Source organism: Coregonus clupeaformis, chromosome 35 (assembly GCF_020615455.1).
Source record: "Coregonus clupeaformis isolate EN_2021a chromosome 35, ASM2061545v1, whole genome shotgun sequence".
Lineage (NCBI taxonomy): Eukaryota > Metazoa > Chordata > Actinopteri > Salmoniformes > Salmonidae > Coregonus > Coregonus clupeaformis.
The window spans coordinates 121,019-139,291 of record NC_059226.1 but is presented as its reverse complement, the minus strand read 5'-3'; the positions used below and the strand labels follow the sequence as shown (position 1 = coordinate 139,291).

The 18,273-nt window shown below is 43.1% G+C and overlaps 1 protein-coding gene across 1 annotated transcript; it reads right to left on the bottom strand.

The window, feature by feature from the left end:
- Positions 1–505: 505 nt before the first annotated feature.
- On the bottom strand, positions 506–14,136 carry LOC121551175 (retinoid-inducible serine carboxypeptidase-like). Its single transcript, XM_041863720.2, has 13 exons — positions 13,896–14,136; positions 13,325–13,464; positions 12,933–13,022; positions 12,677–12,832; positions 11,382–11,456; positions 8,298–8,370; positions 7,493–7,530; positions 5,625–5,753; positions 5,256–5,340; positions 4,862–4,975; positions 4,224–4,361; positions 1,478–1,641; positions 506–762 (listed from the first exon to the last, which is right to left on the bottom strand). Exons 1-13 carry the CDS (start codon positions 13,960–13,962, stop codon positions 700–702), a joined length of 1,332 nt encoding a protein of 443 aa, XP_041719654.1. The 5' UTR covers positions 13,963–14,136; the 3' UTR covers positions 506–699.
- Between the last annotated feature and the right edge of the window lie 4,137 nt (positions 14,137–18,273).

The following is an 18,273-nucleotide window of genomic DNA, read 5'->3' as shown; positions in this document are numbered from 1 at the left end:
GGTTGCATATAAATCATGCATTTCCTGGATGAAATAGCTTACTTTTTGAATCACAGGCTACCATCTCAGTTTTCTTGGCACTGTGAAATTGTCTGGAGCGTCATTCAGCAGACGCTCTTATCTTATAGAAGACGTACTTATTAGCGCTTAGCTAATGTAAAGTAACTAACCATTAAACCATTTGCTTTTTATTAAAATAGTTACATTTATCACGATAGGACTTTTAGTCCATGTCGCCCGGCTTTAGCACCTCCCCCCCAAAAAATAATGAATCGCCGATTTATCATGATTTCAAAAGAAGATATAGTCCATGCTGCTCTGTCATTGCTTGTCCATATATGTATATATTCTTAAATTCCATTCCTTACTAGATTTGTGTGTATTGGGTATATGTTGTGAAATTGTTAGATATTACTTGTTAGATATTACTGCACTGTCGGAGCTAGAAGCACAAGCATTTCGCTACATCCGCAATAACATCTGCTAAACACGTGTATGTGACAAATAAAATTTGATTTGATTTATACAAAAATTTAAATTGATCACAATCTGGATTTCTTTCCCTTATATCGTCCAGCTCTAGTGTGTGTTATGGAGTGTGTGTGTTATGGTGTGTGTTGTGGTGTGTGTGTGTTATGGTGTGTGTGTGTGTTATGGTGTGTGTGTGTGTGTTATGGTGTGTGTGTGTTATGGTGTGTGTTAGTCCTGCTGTGTGATCATCTTCAGCATCTGCAGTGCCATGGGTCCCTGGTCCGAGGGGATCTGATAACAGAGACCGAGAGCAATGCATCATGGGAGTGCAAGACAAAAATAATACTACGGGAGGATCTCAATTGCATACTCCTCCTCGTCTCCTCTTCAAAACCCATTGGATGAGAAAGCCAGAGGTCCCTTCCCTCTTACCTTCTCCTCCAATGGGTTTTGAGAAGGAGAGGACGTGAAGAGTATACAATTGAGATATTCCCAATGAAACACTACTGGGCCATAATGGCTGCATACTGGGTTTCAATCTTCTGCATCGTCTTCCTACTCCAACACTGTGGTCGCGTTCCAATAATCTCTCCCTTCTGAAGTATGCACTCGTTCACTACTCTCCACAAATATAGCTCAATTGGTAGAGCATGGCGCTTGCAACGCCAGGGTTGTGGGTTCGTTTCCCACGGGGGGCCAGTATGAAAATGTATGCACTCACTAACTGTAAGTCGCTCTGGATAAGAGCGTCTGCTAAATGACTAAAATGTAAATGTAAAAACATTGGATTGATGTAGGCATGGGCTGTAGAGGAAGTTTCCATATAGCAGTCATTTTGTTTCAAATCCATGAAGGGAAGTAAACCATGTCCCACTTTGGGAGAAAGGAGAGTTTAGTATTACTGTACCAACTCTGATGATTGTCCCGTTTGAAAAGCTAATAAATCTATGTTAAAAATGTAATAAAAAGAAAAACTTGTGTCCCAATAATGGTTGTGTTTCCTCACCATGTGTCCAGCCTTGAGGATCCAGTAGAAGGAGAAGTTCTTGTATGTCTTGTAGAAGGCACCGGTTACACCCGGGAAGGCGGGGTCATCCATGGCCGTCCATCTCATTTGGCTGAAGCTCTGGAGCCCCACCCACTTCAGCTGCTTCACCCATTGCTCCTGACCTGTGATTGGACAATCAGTGATGAGTAATCAATTGGTAATCTGTATCCAATCAACAATCCTCATGTATGAATGTCTATCAGGGACCAATAGTCAATATATGAATGGTAATATTGGTAAATGGTTGACTGCACTATAGCCAGGGTTGGGGAGTAACAGATTGAATATAACAGACTTTGAAAAAAACTAACTAATCCGTTCCGAGCTAAAATATTGTAATCAGATTACAGATAGAAACACTAGATCTTATTGGAGGACTTTCAGAAAGGATGTTTGACACCTTTCTGTTTTCTCAACATTGAAAAAAGGCACAAGTTTAAGTTTGTTCCACCTGAGTGAGTCTGACCACCAATCAGAGACCTCTATGATGACACACCAAATGATGACCACCAATCAGAGACCTCTATGATGACACACCAAATGATGACCACCAATCAGAGACCACTATGATGACACACCAAATGATGACAACCAATCAGAGACCTCTATGATGACACACCAAATGATGACCACCAATCAGAGACCACTATGATGACACACCAAATGATGACCACCAATCAGAGACCTCTATGACACACCAAATGATGACCACCAATCAGAGACATCTATGATGACCACCAGTCAGAGACCACTATGATGACACACCAAATGATGACCACCAGTCAGAGACCACTATGATGACACACCAAATGATGACCACCAGTCAGAGACCACTATGATGACACACCAAATGATGACCACCAATCAGAGACCACTATGATGACACACCAAATGATGACCACCAATCAGAGACCACTATGATGACCACCAATCAGAGACCACTATGATGACACACCAAATGTGTTTGATGGATCTCGAGAAAAGAGCAGGAATAGGCTTTTGTAGGCTACAGTCCAAGCTATGTCTTCCAATGGTGCGACTGCTGTCGGCATCCAAAGATCATATTATCATTCCTTCCAGTTCTCTGCTGCCAATGACTGGAACAAACTGCAAAAATCTCTGAAGCTGGAGACTCTTATCTCCCTCACTAACTTTAAGCATCAGTTGTCAGAGCAGTTTACCGATCACTGCACCTGTACACAGCCCTTCTGAAATTAGCCCACCCAACTACCTCATCCCTATATTGTTATTTATTTTGCTCTTTTGCACCCCAGTATCTCTATTTGCACATCATCTCTTGCACATCTAGCATTCCAGTGTTATTACTAAATTGTAACTATTTTGCACTATAGCCTATTTATTGCCTTACCTCCATAACTTGCTACATTTGCACACACTGTATATATATTTTCTGTTGTATTTTTGACTTTATGTTTTGTTTTACCCCATATGTAACTCTGTGTTGTTGTTTTTATCGCACTGCTTTGCTTTATCTTGGCCAGGTCACAGTTGTAAATGAGAACTTGTTCTCAACTGGCCTACCTGGTTAAATAAAACAAATAATTTAAAAAATACAGCCAACTTGGATAAACACTTGGAGGTAAGGATGACAGCAGTGGTGTAGCCTACAGATATCACTTATTAATGATATCTACATAGCGCATTGATGTCAATCACACTGCTGCTCTGTCATTTAGCTATTTGCGCCATACTGATTGTGGTTGATGTGGATGGCTGTTCACAAATGTATGTGTATTTTAACCCAATAATGGTTGAACTGAAGACGTTTAAGCTGCCTATCAATCATTGTTTTTTTGAGACCAATGGACAGCCAGTAAAAAAAAAAAAAAAAAAAAAAGGGATTTTGCAACAGATGCATAGTGTGGAACCCAGCCTGTGGAACCCAGCCTGTGGAATAACAGTTTGAGGGAGTTCCTCTGTTCTAAACTCCTCCTTGGTATATCGAGCTCCATACTGTCAAAAAACAGTTTCATTAAGAAGACCATGAGTGCTAATCTAATTCGTGCAGACCCCCCCCCACCACATCAGCCCTGTCCAGACCCCCCCCACCCCACATCAGCCCTGTCCAGACCCCCCACCACTTCACCCCTGTCCAGACCCCCCTCCACCACATCAGCCCTGTCCAGACCCCCCCACCCCACATCAGCCCTGTCCAGACCCCCCCCACCCCACATCACCCCTGTCCAGACCCCCCCCACCCCACCCCACATCACCCCCTGTCCAGACCCCCCCACCCACATCACCCCTGTCCAGACCCCCCCACATCACCCCTGTCCAGACCCCCCCACATCACCCCTGTCCAGACCCCCCCCACCCACCCACATCACCCCTGTCCAGACCCCCCCACCCACATCACCCCTGTCCAGACCCCCCACCCACATCACCCCCTGTCCAGACCCCCCACCCCCCATCACCCCTGTCCAGACCCCCCCCACCCCACATCAGCCCTGTCCAGATCCCCCCACCCCCACATCAGCCACCCCCAGCGCCTGCATCACTCTCCTCATAGCCTCAAGCTGCTAGTAGCTAACTGATTACATTTAGAAAGTAACCTACCCAGCCCTGACTATACCTCCCCAGTCTACACTGTTTTGGCTTCAACTGATTTCACTACAAAATGTAAGTGTTGAATGCTGATTCTGTGGCCAGCCTGTAAACAACTGTAGCTAGGGGAATTACTGACCCATGGTGTCCACTATGAGGTCTAGCTGTCCGTTGTAGACGGTGACGTTGACCCCAGCATCCAACAGCTGATCCACCACGTCCACCACTGGTTTCATGAAGTCACCTGACATGCTGCTGAACACTGCATCAGCCTGACCTAGAGGGGGGAGAGAGACCGGGGTAAGAGGGAGAAAGTGAGAGAGAAGGGTGAGAGATTGAGAAGTGGAGAGGGAGATTAAAAGAGAGAGATAGATGAGTGTGAGGTCAGAGAGGAGAGAAAAGGTGTGAGAGTGTGGAGGGCACATTTATTTTTAAAAGGTGCAATATGCAGAAACCGCTCCGCCATTTGTACGATCTAAACCACTGTGAAATAGATTTTCTATAAGCAAAAATAATGTATTTTCAGCTGTTTGAAGCTGGTGTACAAAACCGAAGGTAAGACACAAAAATGAAATTTCAGAAACGGAAAGCATAGAGATGACACACATAGAACAGATCTACCGGTTCTTAGACTTGTTTTCAATGAGAATGACACATCTATAACACACATTTCTATGTGAATTTGGTCGGGTTGCCCAAAAAGTGACATATTACAGCTTTTAAAAAAAGAAGCACTTTTTAAATGAATCCATTTTTGACCCAGTAGCAGTGTCTTACCTCCCCAGGTGACGTTCTGAGGGATGATTCCCAGCTTCTTCCTGATTGGCCCGTTCATCAACTGGCTCAGTGATTGGCGGTGGAGGGGGCGAATGTGACGGCGCATCAGCAGGGCTGTGGGAGGGACCACGGAAAGTACACCAACAAACAGGAAGTGATGGTGTAATCTCAGGAATGTATTTTTCAGGCTAGTAAGGAGCATTTTCCCACAGACAGTATATATTTGTAACAAAACTTTTTACCAGTGTTTTAAATATTGTATGACATCACATTTTATGTATGTTTCTGCATATATGTACCAGGATGTTCAAATAAACCTTAACCTAATTATAACTAGAAAGACATTTCACCCCATTTTTTTCTTGTTTAAGACTGATCTGAAAAGGCATCTTACAGAGGTATCCTTCTCCAGCCACGGAGGTCATCTTCTCATCAGGTTCCTGGGTGAGGATGTTGTAGAAGTTGACTCCATTTGTGTTCTGAAATTAGACAGGAGCTGAAAGGATGCTCTGATGACCATGGCATTCACACAAACACACACCACCCTCAGTGATTCACACCAACACACACCACTGACCTGTTCCACAACACTCTCAGTGATCCACACCAACACACACCACTGACCTGTTCCACAACACTCTCAGTGATTCACACCAACACACACCACTGACCTGTTCCATGACACTCAGTGATTCACACCAACACACACCACTGACCTGTTCCACAACACTCTCAGTGATTCACACCAACACACACCACTGACCTGTTCCACAACACTCTCAGTGACAGACCAGAGCTCTGTGGCCTTCAGGTACTGCCCCTGATCCACCGCCTGCTTCACCGCCTCCGCTGCACTGTTCACCTCCCCCAGGCCGTAGTCATCTAGCAGGGACTGAAGAATGGAGGACAATGGGGAGACGGTCAGAGAACAACTACATTACCCAACATGCATCACTGTTCACCTCCCCTAGGCCTTAAGTCATCTAGCAGGGGGCGCGTTCAAGCGGATCACTTTTGTCAAGTCAGTGACCATCGTTGATCACTGCCTTTCAAAGTGTGTTGCATTATGGGGATTAAGAAAAATCGACTTACGCCTACATGTCGACTGCATGAACTTTACAACAAAATCATGTGATCAAAAGGTCATGAAGTTTTGAAGGCAAGTTTTCACCAACTTCATCCTGCAGCCATTGCCTCCATTGTGGAAGGCTCTATTGTCAACCAATCATTAGGGTGTTTTTGTTTGACCTACGCGAACGTGACCAAAGACATGACGGAAACAGGAACCAACTTTAACGCGATTCATGTATTCAGTGGGTATACAAATTAATGTGATATTTGAGGCTCTCAATAACTGATTGTACAATCTACACACATGATTTCAGTTTGTGAGGGTGTGATATGGGGGTTGTTTATTTTAACATTATAAAGAAAAACTTGTATGAACAATGGCAACATTGCCATGTTGATCTGAGCCTTGCGATTGGAAAACCACATTAGTGTCCTACTTTCGGCTGTCGCAGATGCACCTCCCCAGACTTGTCTACAGTCAATTGCTTTAGCCTTACCCCTCAAACGCGCCCAGGGACTGCAGAGTGGAGGCAATGGGGACACAGTCAGAGAACTACACTACCCAAAATGCATCATTGTTCACTTCCCCCCCAGGCCGTAGCCATCTAACAGGGATTGGAGGGCAATGGGAGACAGTCCCGTGTGGCTCAGTTGGTAGAGCGTTGCACTTGCAACAGCAGGGTTGTGGGTTCGATTCCCACGGGGGACCAGTACGAACAAATATGAAAATGTATGCACTTACATAAGCTGGGACCGAGAGAATGGAAAAACAGATTCTATCTCAAGGCCATCAGACTGTTAAATAGCCATCACTAGCACATTAGAGGCTGCTGCTGCCTATTGAAATCACTGGCCACTTTAAGAAATGGAACACTAGTCACTTTAATAATGTTTACATATCTTGCACTACTCATCTCATATGTATATACTGTATTCTATAATATTCTACTGTATCTTAGTCCATGCCACTCTGTCATTGCTTGTCCATAAATGTATATATTCTTAAATCCCATTCCTTACTAGTTTTGTGTGTATTGGGTATATGCTGTGAAATTGTTAGATATTACTACACTGTCGGACCTAGAAGCACAAGCATTTCGCTACACCCGCAATAACATCTGCTAAACACGTGTATGTGACAAATAAAATTTGATTTGATAAGAGCATCTGCTAAATGACTAAAATGTCAATGTAAAACTACAATCCCCAGCATGCCTAGGTACCAAAACATTTTTACATTTTAGTCATTTAGCAGACGCTCTTATCCAGAGCGACTTACAGTTAGTGAGTGCATAAATTTTTCATACTGGCCCCCCCGTGGGAAACCAACCCACAACCCTGGCGCTGCAAGCGCCATGTTCTACCAACTGAGCTACAGGGGACTACAAAACCAGCTCCATTTTGTATTCTCCAGACTTTAAAACCACCCAGTCTGCAGAAAGAACCGCATAGAATGCAAAATCCATCACATCTTCCAAAACAAAGCAAATGTGTCTGTAAAATAAAAAAACTTAAAAACATAGAAAACACATTTTACTAGGCTGTGTGTGTGAGACTCACCGTGGTGTAAAGATAAGGTCCCCAGGTCATAACAGAGTCTGCAGAGAAACAGAGGAGAAGAACGTTTGCGGTTCATTAGGCACCGAATGGGACAAAACCCCAATGAAAAAGGGAGGGACTACCTGGACTTGTCCAATACAGTGTGCAATACAACACTGGAAACTACCCAGGATTATACAGTCAGTAGGGAACACACTGGTTAGCTAGCCAGGGGTGGAACCAAGCAGAAGCAAACGGGCTGAAACCGAGAGGGACATACCTGAACTTCTCCAATAAAGAAATGCTTGTTTACGTTACAAAACAGTTTGCTACGGTGTGCACTTATGAACACACCCCTGGTGACTCTGCATGAGGGGGGTGTTAGAACAGTACAACAACCCCCCTCATGCATGAAACTGTGGATGCAAGGTTTTACAAGAGGAGAAAACTGCAGCGGTAGGTAAACCTGTTTGTTCAGTCAGTCATGTGACCACACAGGGAACAACAGCTGTGTACCAAATGGCACCCTATTCCCTTTAGAACACTACTGTTGACCAGGGCCCCATAGGGATCTTGTCGTAAGTAGTGCACTATATAGGGAATAGGATGCAATTTGGGATACAGTACCAGTCTTCAGTGAACCTGAAGTGTTTAAGGTTTAGAGAGGGGTTAGAGTAGACTTTTGGTCCAATAAAAAGTGTTGTAAAGAGTGTTCTGACTTTTAAAGAGCCGTGTACTGAATGTTTTATGAGTTTATGTTCTAACTGGATGTTCTGTTCTTCTAAGTGGGTGTTCTGATGTTCTGTGCTCCGAGGTAAATACTGACCCAGTGGAGAGATCCAAGAGTCCCCCAGAGCCACTCCAGCAAAGTTACATTTCACGGTTCCTTTTTCTACAGCCTATAGAGAGACAGATATGTTAGAATAGCAGACTCAATTCATATGAGAGAGAGCGCCATGTCATTACTAGTCATTAACATGCCATTACTAGAAGTCATATTACAACTGGTACCAGCACTAATTTTATCCCATTATTATTATTTATTGTAATTGCTGTTAATATTATTACCACTAATAACATAATTATATTTGACCATCGTTGTAATGCGTCTACTTTGACAATGGAAAGGTTTTACTTTTGTGGTGACGAGAGCCCATGAAGTGGTGGTGAGGCCAAGACTTACAGTTTTGTATTTGACGGCGCCCCTTTCAAGGCTATCACAAGACAAACGAAACAGCTCTACCTTTACGACTCTGAATGGCCTGAGGAGGTCAGAGGACAGTCAGTCAGCAGGACGCCTTGTGATCTGGTTACTGGGGAAACGACCAGCCAGGCTTGAGAGCCAAGAGATGTGTATTGATAGAGAGAAAGTCGGGGACTTTTTCTTCACATTTCTTGTAACAAAGAGAAAATGGCACCAATAGCGCGAAATGAAACACGTTTTCTTAAACACTGTATTAAACTGAAAGACATGTTGATATAACTTGAAGCAATGTGATATTTCTCTTCTGATCCTCCTATGGTCATAAAAGAAGCATAACGGGCATTTTGCTGTAACATGAATGTACGCACTACAGGCTATGTATTTCATGTCAGAGATGATGAAACGTCTGTACAAGAAAAATATGTTGTGGACACTTACGAGGAAATCTCAGGTTTTATCCTCATATTAACTTCTAGAGCCCGCCCTCTGAGTATCCCTATAGATTACAGGACCTGCTAACAGACGTCAGATCAAGTTCCTTCGAGGCAAGGCCACGCCCGTTGAACGAATGAGCCCACGTTTCTATCACCCATCATTCATTTGACATAGACCGACTGGGAGGGACTACCCATCTTACGTCTTGTAGTGTTATTCTAGTGACAGCATAGTGACTATGTGTATATATTAGGGCTGTCAGAAATAGCGCGTTAACGACGTTAATTAGTTGTTTGCTGTTAATTACGTCAATGTTTTTAACGCATTTCACGCATGCGCAGTGTGACAAATTATTCAGGTCAGGAAAGTGGTTGGGAGCTAGAGGCGAGATGGAGCAAGGTGAGCAAAGTGGGCATATTGACGGATTCAAATATAAAAAAGAATGATGATGGTACAGTTAACAAGTACAAGGTTATTTGCAAGATTTGTAAGAAGGAGTTTCAATTTCACGGAGCTGTTCAAGCTTGAAGTACCATGTCAACGCCAAACATGCGTTTGCTGGGCCGTCAGATTCAGCAAGTGGTTTGCGCAGACCACGCTGAATGTTTGCAGGCAATTAACAAAATCAACCTCAGATAATTTGACCAACACAATAGCAAAATGGATTGCAAAGGATTGTAGACCCATTAGCATTGTAGAAGACTCAGGTTTCCTTGATGTTTTGCAAGTGGCGTCTCAAGACTCATTCTATAAGCCACCGTCAAGAGCCACAGCCAAAGACAAATATTATGGTGTGTAGTATGTTTCAGCTTGATTTAAAACACCATTATTTGGCTGTGTTAATAAACAGACATAATATGAAATTATGTATCTGTGTCCTGTTATTTATCTTTTGGTATGCATTTCAGAAAAAAAATGGTTAGGATTCAGGTGTAATTGCAAATAGTGATTAATCATGATTAATCCACTGAAAATTCTGATTAATTTGATTAAAAATTTTAATCATTTGACAGCCCTAGTATATATATATATATATATATCTTAACATATGCTATTGTATGGTACGTATTGGGACGGCAGGTAGCTTAGTGGTTAAGAGCGTTGTGCCAGTAACCGAAAGGTAGCTGGTTCTAATCCCCGAGCCGACTAGGTGAAAAATCTGTCAATGTGCCCTTGAGCAAGGCACTTAACCCTAATTGCTCCTGTAAGTCGCTCTGGATAAGTGCGTCTGCTAAATGACTAAAATGTAATGTAAATGTATTGTAGTGATTACTTCATCCTAGTCATGTTTTAGCTCTGTAATTCATCTCTGCTGCATCTGTTATCTTCATGTCTTACATACTAGTTCTTCGTGTGTTTCATGCTGCAACTTAATGCTGTGGTGAACGCTCGCACATTCCGGTGTTAGCTGAGATCTTTGCTTTTTATCTGCACACAGTATTGCATTATGGGATGGCTGCCGATATTTCTTTTATGGGAGCACGTGCATGCTTAGGCTCTGTATTCATCACCTTGTGCTAATTCATACTGTTATGTCTGTATCATCTGCACATAGTCGTTATGGCATTATTACCAAGAGCACGGTGAGGTCATGGTGACAGAGGCCAACACTAGCACCCCTTCCACAGCATCTGCTGGAGCGTCGCAGTACGATTGCCGACTGGTTCATATTACCCGGCTAATGATAACTACTGATATAATTAATTCAAGGATCTCCAATCCAACCCTTAAATGGTATCAGATTAATTTGGATAGGATAACAAATTAATAAAAATCAGATCAATTAATTATTACAGTAAATAAAATCAGTAAAATCTTGAATATCCCAAGCCAAAAGTCATAACACTTCAAATGTCAATAAAGTATATTGAATTGAGAGAGACAGAAACAGCCAAAAAGACACAGGAACCCATGGTGACCAGTGCTGACCAGTGTGGGTAGAGATTTGAGGAAGTAGGCCCCAACTTAGCACGAGTCATTAGTTCCTGTCTACGTCATGCATTGCTCAACACACGACAGTGAACCTTAAGTCTTTCGTTTTGAAAACCCTGTTCCATTACCGAGTCAGACACCATTGATCTACCAGTTTTTCCATGCATGGTTCCTATTCACTTACATACCAAAGTACTAGAACTGGAAAAGGTTTCCCACAGCAGAGACAGGACAGTAGGTTTGTACACTATTCCCTTGACAGTGCACTACTTTTGACCAGGGCCCGTATACACTATATAGTGAGAACAGGATGCCATTGGGGACGTAATTTGTGCCTACCTTAGAGAGTTCCAGTGAGATCACAGCAGCCATCTTCCCTCCATAGGACTCAGAGAATATGTAGAAGGGCACACTCTAGAGAAGACAAAATTTTTAAAAATGTTTAAATGGATTGAGAAGTTTGAGCCATAGGTGCCGTGTTCCAATACTTTTAAATCCATCCTTCCTTCCTTCCCTCCCTCCCTCCCTCAAGGAGACTCCTGGGGTGCGTTCAGTTTGGTTAAACATTTGCGTGATGGTTTGTACCGAATGACAAGTTAACACAAAACGGAGCGCACTGCTCTTCCAACAGCCTTTGAGGTACGTTTTCTCCCGTTTGGTGGGTGTGGCCTGATCAATATGGGTGTGACCATTTGAAATCACTAAACTTGTGCAGCATACACGGCGGTTAAAGCAAGAGAAAAAAATGTTTTTCGCATGACTATAATTTAAAGGGCGACTGCACTTCCTGATTCAGCCTCGTTTTAAATTCGGTTCTTTAAGAAATGCTAGCAGCCATGACTGAATTCAAACGCGAATTGGTTTCAGGGTGTGGTTTGATGCGGGTGTCGTGCGTGTTCGCTGGTGGAAAGAGTTAGACAAATTATTTGTCCAATGTGAGGCAAAGTTGGTTTGACAGGGTTCGTACAGACAGTGGCAATTCAAATTCAAGGACCTTTTCCAAGTACATTTTCAAGCACTAATATCTATTTTCAAGGACGCATTTTTGGCTCCTTACACAGTTTGTGTTGGTTGGGTCCAGTGATGTAGTGGTGAAAAAAAAAGGTGGGTCACCTATACTGAACAAAAATATAAAACGCAACATGTAAAGTGTTGGTCCCATGTTTCATGAGCTGAAATAAAAGTTGTTCAATACGCACAAACAATTAAATCTACATTTGCCTGGCATTTTAGCTATTGATGTCACGTTTGGCAGCCCCTAACCAGTCAGTTCTGTACTTGCCTGGCTGAGTGGCAGTGTGGGTGGAATGAGCGAGCAACGCCTGGCAACCACAGCGCAAAACACGTGAGGAAATAAAAGTTGGTAGTCTGCCTGGAAATTAATCCCCCCCCACATCCCCAATTTGTTTTATTATATTTTGTTTTTACTCAAAACCTCCCGCGTCATCCATATGAAGGAAATCCGTTGCAGTGACGAGAACTTTAACCCCTGCCATTCACAATCTCCCTCTGTGCCACCATAAAATCACACCGTTCTTCAACTGGTCGTCCTGTACACTATCGTTTCCACAGAATTAAAAGTTGAACACCATTCTGAACTCCTGGTGATCCAACCTGTGGGAAGCTGAACCCACCTGGAACTCTTCCTTCTTGTCGAAGAAGTGTTTGAGCAGCACCAGCATGTCGGAGGCGACAGTAGCCACGTCAGTAGCGAAGGCCTTGTCTGTGTCCGTATAGCTGAAGCCTGTTCCTACCGGGTTATCAACAAACAATACACTCGAGTACTGGACCTGCAGGGGCAAAAACAAACACACACACCTTAAACACTGACATCCAGTTCTCATTGATGAGCCGTGTGTGTGTGTGTGTGTGTGTGTGTGTGAGGTTTACCCAGGAGGTTTTCCTAGGCCCAAGGTCTCTGTCCAGGGGTCCGATCTCTTCAAAGTTCCCAAAGCCACAGCCTGATCCTCCCGGGCCGCCCTGGAATGGAGAGACACATACCATTATTAGAGATGCATCATCTATCCATCCCTTCCTCCCCCTGTAAGAGTCAAAATACATCAGCATCCATCCATCTATCTATCTATCTATCCTAGATAGGTAAGACAGTGTTATAGTGTTTGGCACAGGAGGCTGCTGACGGGAGGACGGCTCATAATAATGGCCAGAAAGGAGTTATCGTTATCATTAGCCTGCCCTCCCCAATTAAGGTGCCACCAACCTCCTGTGGTGTAAGGTTACCCACTTGTAGATAGGTAAGAGAGTAGTGTAAGGTTCCTCACCTGCAGCCACATCACCAGGGGCAGCTGGGAGTAGCTGGCGGACGGGCTGTCAGCGTTGTAGAGCCACCAGAACATATGTGCCCCCTCGCGCACGTCAACATAGCCCCAGGATTCTTTAGATTGTAAGGGATTCGAGAACGCTGCATACAAGAGTTGAGATTTGGAGACATTGAAACGGCGTTATTAAACATTCTGCGATTGGTCTTAAATGCAGTCCAATGACAAAATCCCCACCCCTGACTGCTTCAGCAGATGTTGTGGAATAGCGCTATGGGGGGGTTTCTGATCCCAGGAAAACGTCAACATTGTAGTTAGCCAACTTTTGCTTTCACATTTATCAGGAAGCAAGATTCGCAGACATGAAACCCGAACAAGCAAAGCAAATGTGTGGATTTGACCAATTTGATTGCTGGAGTCTGAGTCACCGTACTTAGCGGACTAAACTCTGGAGTCACCGTCGTGATTTCAAGCATGCTTGGATGTCGGCGCAGTTAGTATTCAAATTGGAATTTAACAGTTATTGAAACACCGATATATCGGACACAATCACTTCACATAGCTAACTACTTACCTGTATCAATTGCCCCGATAATCAGCAACACAACGCTGCAAGAGCGTGTTTTTGTCAGCCCCATCATCCCGACTTGTTCACAAGAACTTCACAAAGCGACACTTCTCTTCACACTATCGTCTCATGTCACACTATCGTCTCATGTCACACTATCGTCTCATGTCACACTATCGTCTCATGTCACACTATCGTCTCATGTCAGACTTTAGTCACATGTCAGACTTTAGTCACATGATTTACCTAATCCTCAGCTGACCAGAACATGGAAAATAGGCCTTTAGAGCCAATCAATGAGCATTGTGGAGCTAGCCACGCCCACCCTCCACCTTGAATTGTGTCAAAATAAAAGTCCAGGGCAAAATGTCCTGTGAATTTTCCAAATTAAAAGACACGGAACACGGGAGAGGTATAAACAGAAGATTGACCAAGAAAAATACATGTATTTATCAAGTCATAAGAACGCAGTCATGGTCTTATACTTCTGCCGGAGGTCAAGAGGGAATCAAATTAATTAATCAATCAATAAATCCCCCAAATCATGTGAAGAGTCAGCAGTCAGAGTCAGCAGTCTTGACTCGTGACCTGAAGGAATGAGATGTCATCTATTTCTTTGCAGTTTTACTTTAATGCCTTATTGCAAACAGGATGTTTTGGAATATTTGTATTATGTACAGGCTTCCTTCTTTTCACTCTGTCATTTAGCTTAGTATTGTGGAGTAACTACAATGTTGTTGATCCATCCTCAATTTTGTCCTATCACAGCCATTAAACTCTGTAACGTTTTTAAATTCTTCAACATCCGGCTACGGCTTCTAGTCAGAGCGTTTGTTTTTGAAACAGACCAGGAAGTCGCAACGTTTGAAACAATCCAAAACAAGGAAGGCAAACAGCAACTTCACATTACAGTTTGGGGAATAACCAGATTGTTAAAGAATATATAAGAAAGGAAGTAACTAAGTCCATAGTTGCCGTAGCTACAGAGGACAGACGAGTCAGCACACTAGTTTACTAAAAACGGCGTCCAGAGATCTGTCCCCGAAGACGACCTCATCTGTCCAGTTTGCTTCGACATCTTCAAAGATCCTGTTGTCCTGGTGTGTAGCCACAGTTTCTGCAAAGCCTGTGTGGAAGAAAGCTGGAGTCATAGGCAAGGTCGGGAGTGTCCCGTTGGCAGCAAAAGGTCTTCAATAGCGGGTGAACCCTTCGGTAACCTGGCTCTCAAGAACCTGAGCGAGACCTTCCTACTAGAGAGAAGGAAGGCCATATCTGGCTCTGAGGTCGTCTGTAGTCTTCACAAGGAGCAGCTAAAGCTCTTCTGTCTGGAGGACAAGAAACCTATGTGTTGTTTGTCAGACCACCAAAAACACGACTGCGACCCCATTTCCACAAGAGTACAAGTAACCAGGACAAACATATTTTCACGATTTCACTATCATCGAAATCAATTAATCATAGCACGTTTTTGGGGCACATTCAGTCGTTTTTACCTGATAATAAAATAGAAAGCTGTGAAAACGACCCAACATGTTTCTGATTTCATTTCGGCTTGGATGCATATTTTATATGGTTGAAATACTATCAGCTTTTATAAATAGAAAGAAATCATATCTCCACTCCCGTTTCCAAATAAAAATGTAGCCTACATTTGGTGTATCAATTTTCTGAAACAAATGCTTAATTCAGCAGGAGTTCATATTTAGGCTATGTGAGAGGTTGTAGACCTGCAGCCTCCTGTGACTGTAAAATGTGTATAGAGCCTCACAATCATCACACATAACATAGCCGGCACTGCTATCATCCTCTTTTACCACTTCACCAAATCTTTCCCAAACATGACTTTTCTGGCCCTCCTCTTTATATTCAACTCTCCATTTCGCAGCTTTTCTCTTATTGAATTGAACACAATATTTGATGACCCTAAACCCGCCCGCCCGCGGATATAACCATGGGGACTGCGGGTTGCGAGTCAACCTGTTGCGTCACCAATGGAGAGACTTTAAAAATGCTCCAAAGCACAATTTAAAGCCGGCGCTCTAAACTTGAGTGTCCAGAGGGTCTGTGCAGCAGACTGAACGTTTGACATCCCTAGTACAAGGTACAGTAGCATAAAGACATTCACTGGCTGTACCATAACATACAGGTCATGAAGACATTCACTGGCTGTACCATAACATACAGGTCATAAAGACATTCACTGGCTGTACCATAACATACAGGTCATGAAGACATTCACTGGCTGTACCATAACATACAGGTCATGAAGACATTCACTGGCTCTACCATAACATACAGCTCTACTTTTCATTGTACTGTCAGTTTCAAAGTGGCTAGTTAATGTTAAACAGTCTCTCTCTCCACTGACATAAATATTTATATTTTCAGGAGGAAGTGGCGACTGCCCTGAATAGTCTATGGAGGAAGCTGGGGACCTGTCTTAATGCACAACAAGACTTAGAAGGTACCCTTCCTGACCCCAAGCCCTGGTCAGTATTCCTCATGGTAGTGGTGAGATAAGTGCTTTCTATGTAGCTTACTTATTAATTATGTAGCTTTATTATGGCATTTAAGTCGGTAACAGTTTTCTCCCTGTCTCCAGAGCCAGGCCCAGAACACTGCACAGCAGATAATGGGTGAGTTTGAGAAGCTGCATCAGTTCCTGAGTGAGGAGGATGCAGTCAGGATCGCTGCCCTGAAGGACGAGGTTGAGCAGAAGATGACGGGGATTCGAGAGAAGATAGAGGAGATGGACAGAAACACTCGGACTCACTGATGGGATCCAAACCCTAGAGCGGGAGCCGGGACGAGATGACATCTCATTCCTTCAGGTCAGGAGTCAAGACTGCTCTCTCCAAGTTCACATGATCTGTGGGTTTGATTGATTGACTGGTACGTATTGATTGATTGATTTTGATTATCTCGTTTGACCTCCTGCAGAAATATAAAGCCACAACGAATACAAGGTAAGTGAACTATCTCTCTCTCTCTCTCAATTCAATTCAATTCAATTCAAGGGCTTTATTGGAATGGGAAACATATGTTTACATTGCCAAAGCAAGTGAAGTAGATAATAAACAAAAGTGAAATAAACAATAAAAAATTAACAGTAAACATTACACTCACAAAAGTTCCAAAATAATAAAGACATTTCAAATAGTTTGCTCAGTTTTTTTGTAAATTCTTTCCAATGTGTCAAGTAATTATCTTTTTGTTTTCTCATGATTTGGTTGGGTCTAATTGTGATGCTGTCCTGGGGCTCTGTGGGGTCTGTTTCTGTTTGTGAACAGAGCCCCAGGACCAGCTTGCTTAAGGGGCTCTTCTCCAGGTTCATCTCTCTGTAGGTAATGGCTTTGTTATGGAAGGTTTGGGAATCGCTTCCTTTTAGGTGGTTGTAGAATTTAACGGCTCTTTTCTGGATTTTGATAATTAGCGGGTATGGGCCTAATTCTGCTCTGCATGCATTATTTGGTGTTTTACATTGTACACTGAGGATATTTTTGCAGAATTCTGCATGCAGAGTCTCAATTTGGCGTTTGTCCCATTTTGTGAATTCTTGGTTGGTGAGAGGACCCCAGACCTCACAACCATTAAGGGCAATGGGTTCTATAACTGATTCAAGTATTTTTAACCAGATCCTAATTGGTATGTTGAATTTATGTTCCTTTTGGTGGCATAGAAGGCCCTTCTTGCCTTGTCTCTCAGATCGTTCACAGCTTTGTGGAAGTTACCTGTGGCGCTGATGTTTAGGCTGAGGTATGTATAGTTTTTTGTGTGCTCTAGGGCAACGGTGTCTAGATGGAATTTGTATTTGTGGTCCTGGCAACTGGACCTTTTTTGGAACACCATTATTTTTGTCTTACTGAGATTTACTGTCAGGGCCCAGGTCTGACAGAATCTGTGCAGAAGATCTAGGTGCTGCTGTAGGCCCTCCTTGGTTGGGGACAGAAAAACCAGATCATCACCAAACAGTAAACATTTGACTTCAGATTCTAGTAGGGTGAGGCCGGGTGCTGCAGACTGTTCTAGTGCCCTCGCCAATTCGTTGATACAGTGGGGCGAACAAGTATTTGATACACTGCCGATTTTGCAGGTTTTCCTACTTACAAAGCATGTAGAGGTCTGTAATTTTTATCATAGGTACACTTCAACTGTGAGAGACGGAATCTAAAACAAAAATCCAGAAAATCACATTGTATGATTTTTAAGTAATTCATTTGCATTTTATTGCATGACATAAGTATTTGATCACCTACCAACCAGTAACAATTCCGGCTCTCACAGACCTGTTAGTTTTTCTTTAAGAAGCCCTCCTGTTCTCCACTCATTACCTGTATTAACTGCACCTGTTTGAACTCATTACCTGTATAAAAGACACCTGTCC

Bases quoted from the DNA above. Each gene is read 5' to 3' on its own strand.
- LOC121551175 (XM_041863720.2), bottom strand. From the start codon at position 13,962: ATGATGGGGCTGACAAAAACACGCTCTTGCAGCGTTGTGTTGCTGATT. The intron at 13,023-13,324 runs GTGAGGAACCTT...TCTCCATTCCAG, and splicing joins CCCTGGTGATGTGGCTGCAG to GGCGGCCCGGGAGGATCAGG. The intron at 763-1,477 runs GTGAGGAAACAC...CTCTGTTATCAG, and splicing joins TCCTCAAGGCTGGACACATG to ATCCCCTCGGACCAGGGACC.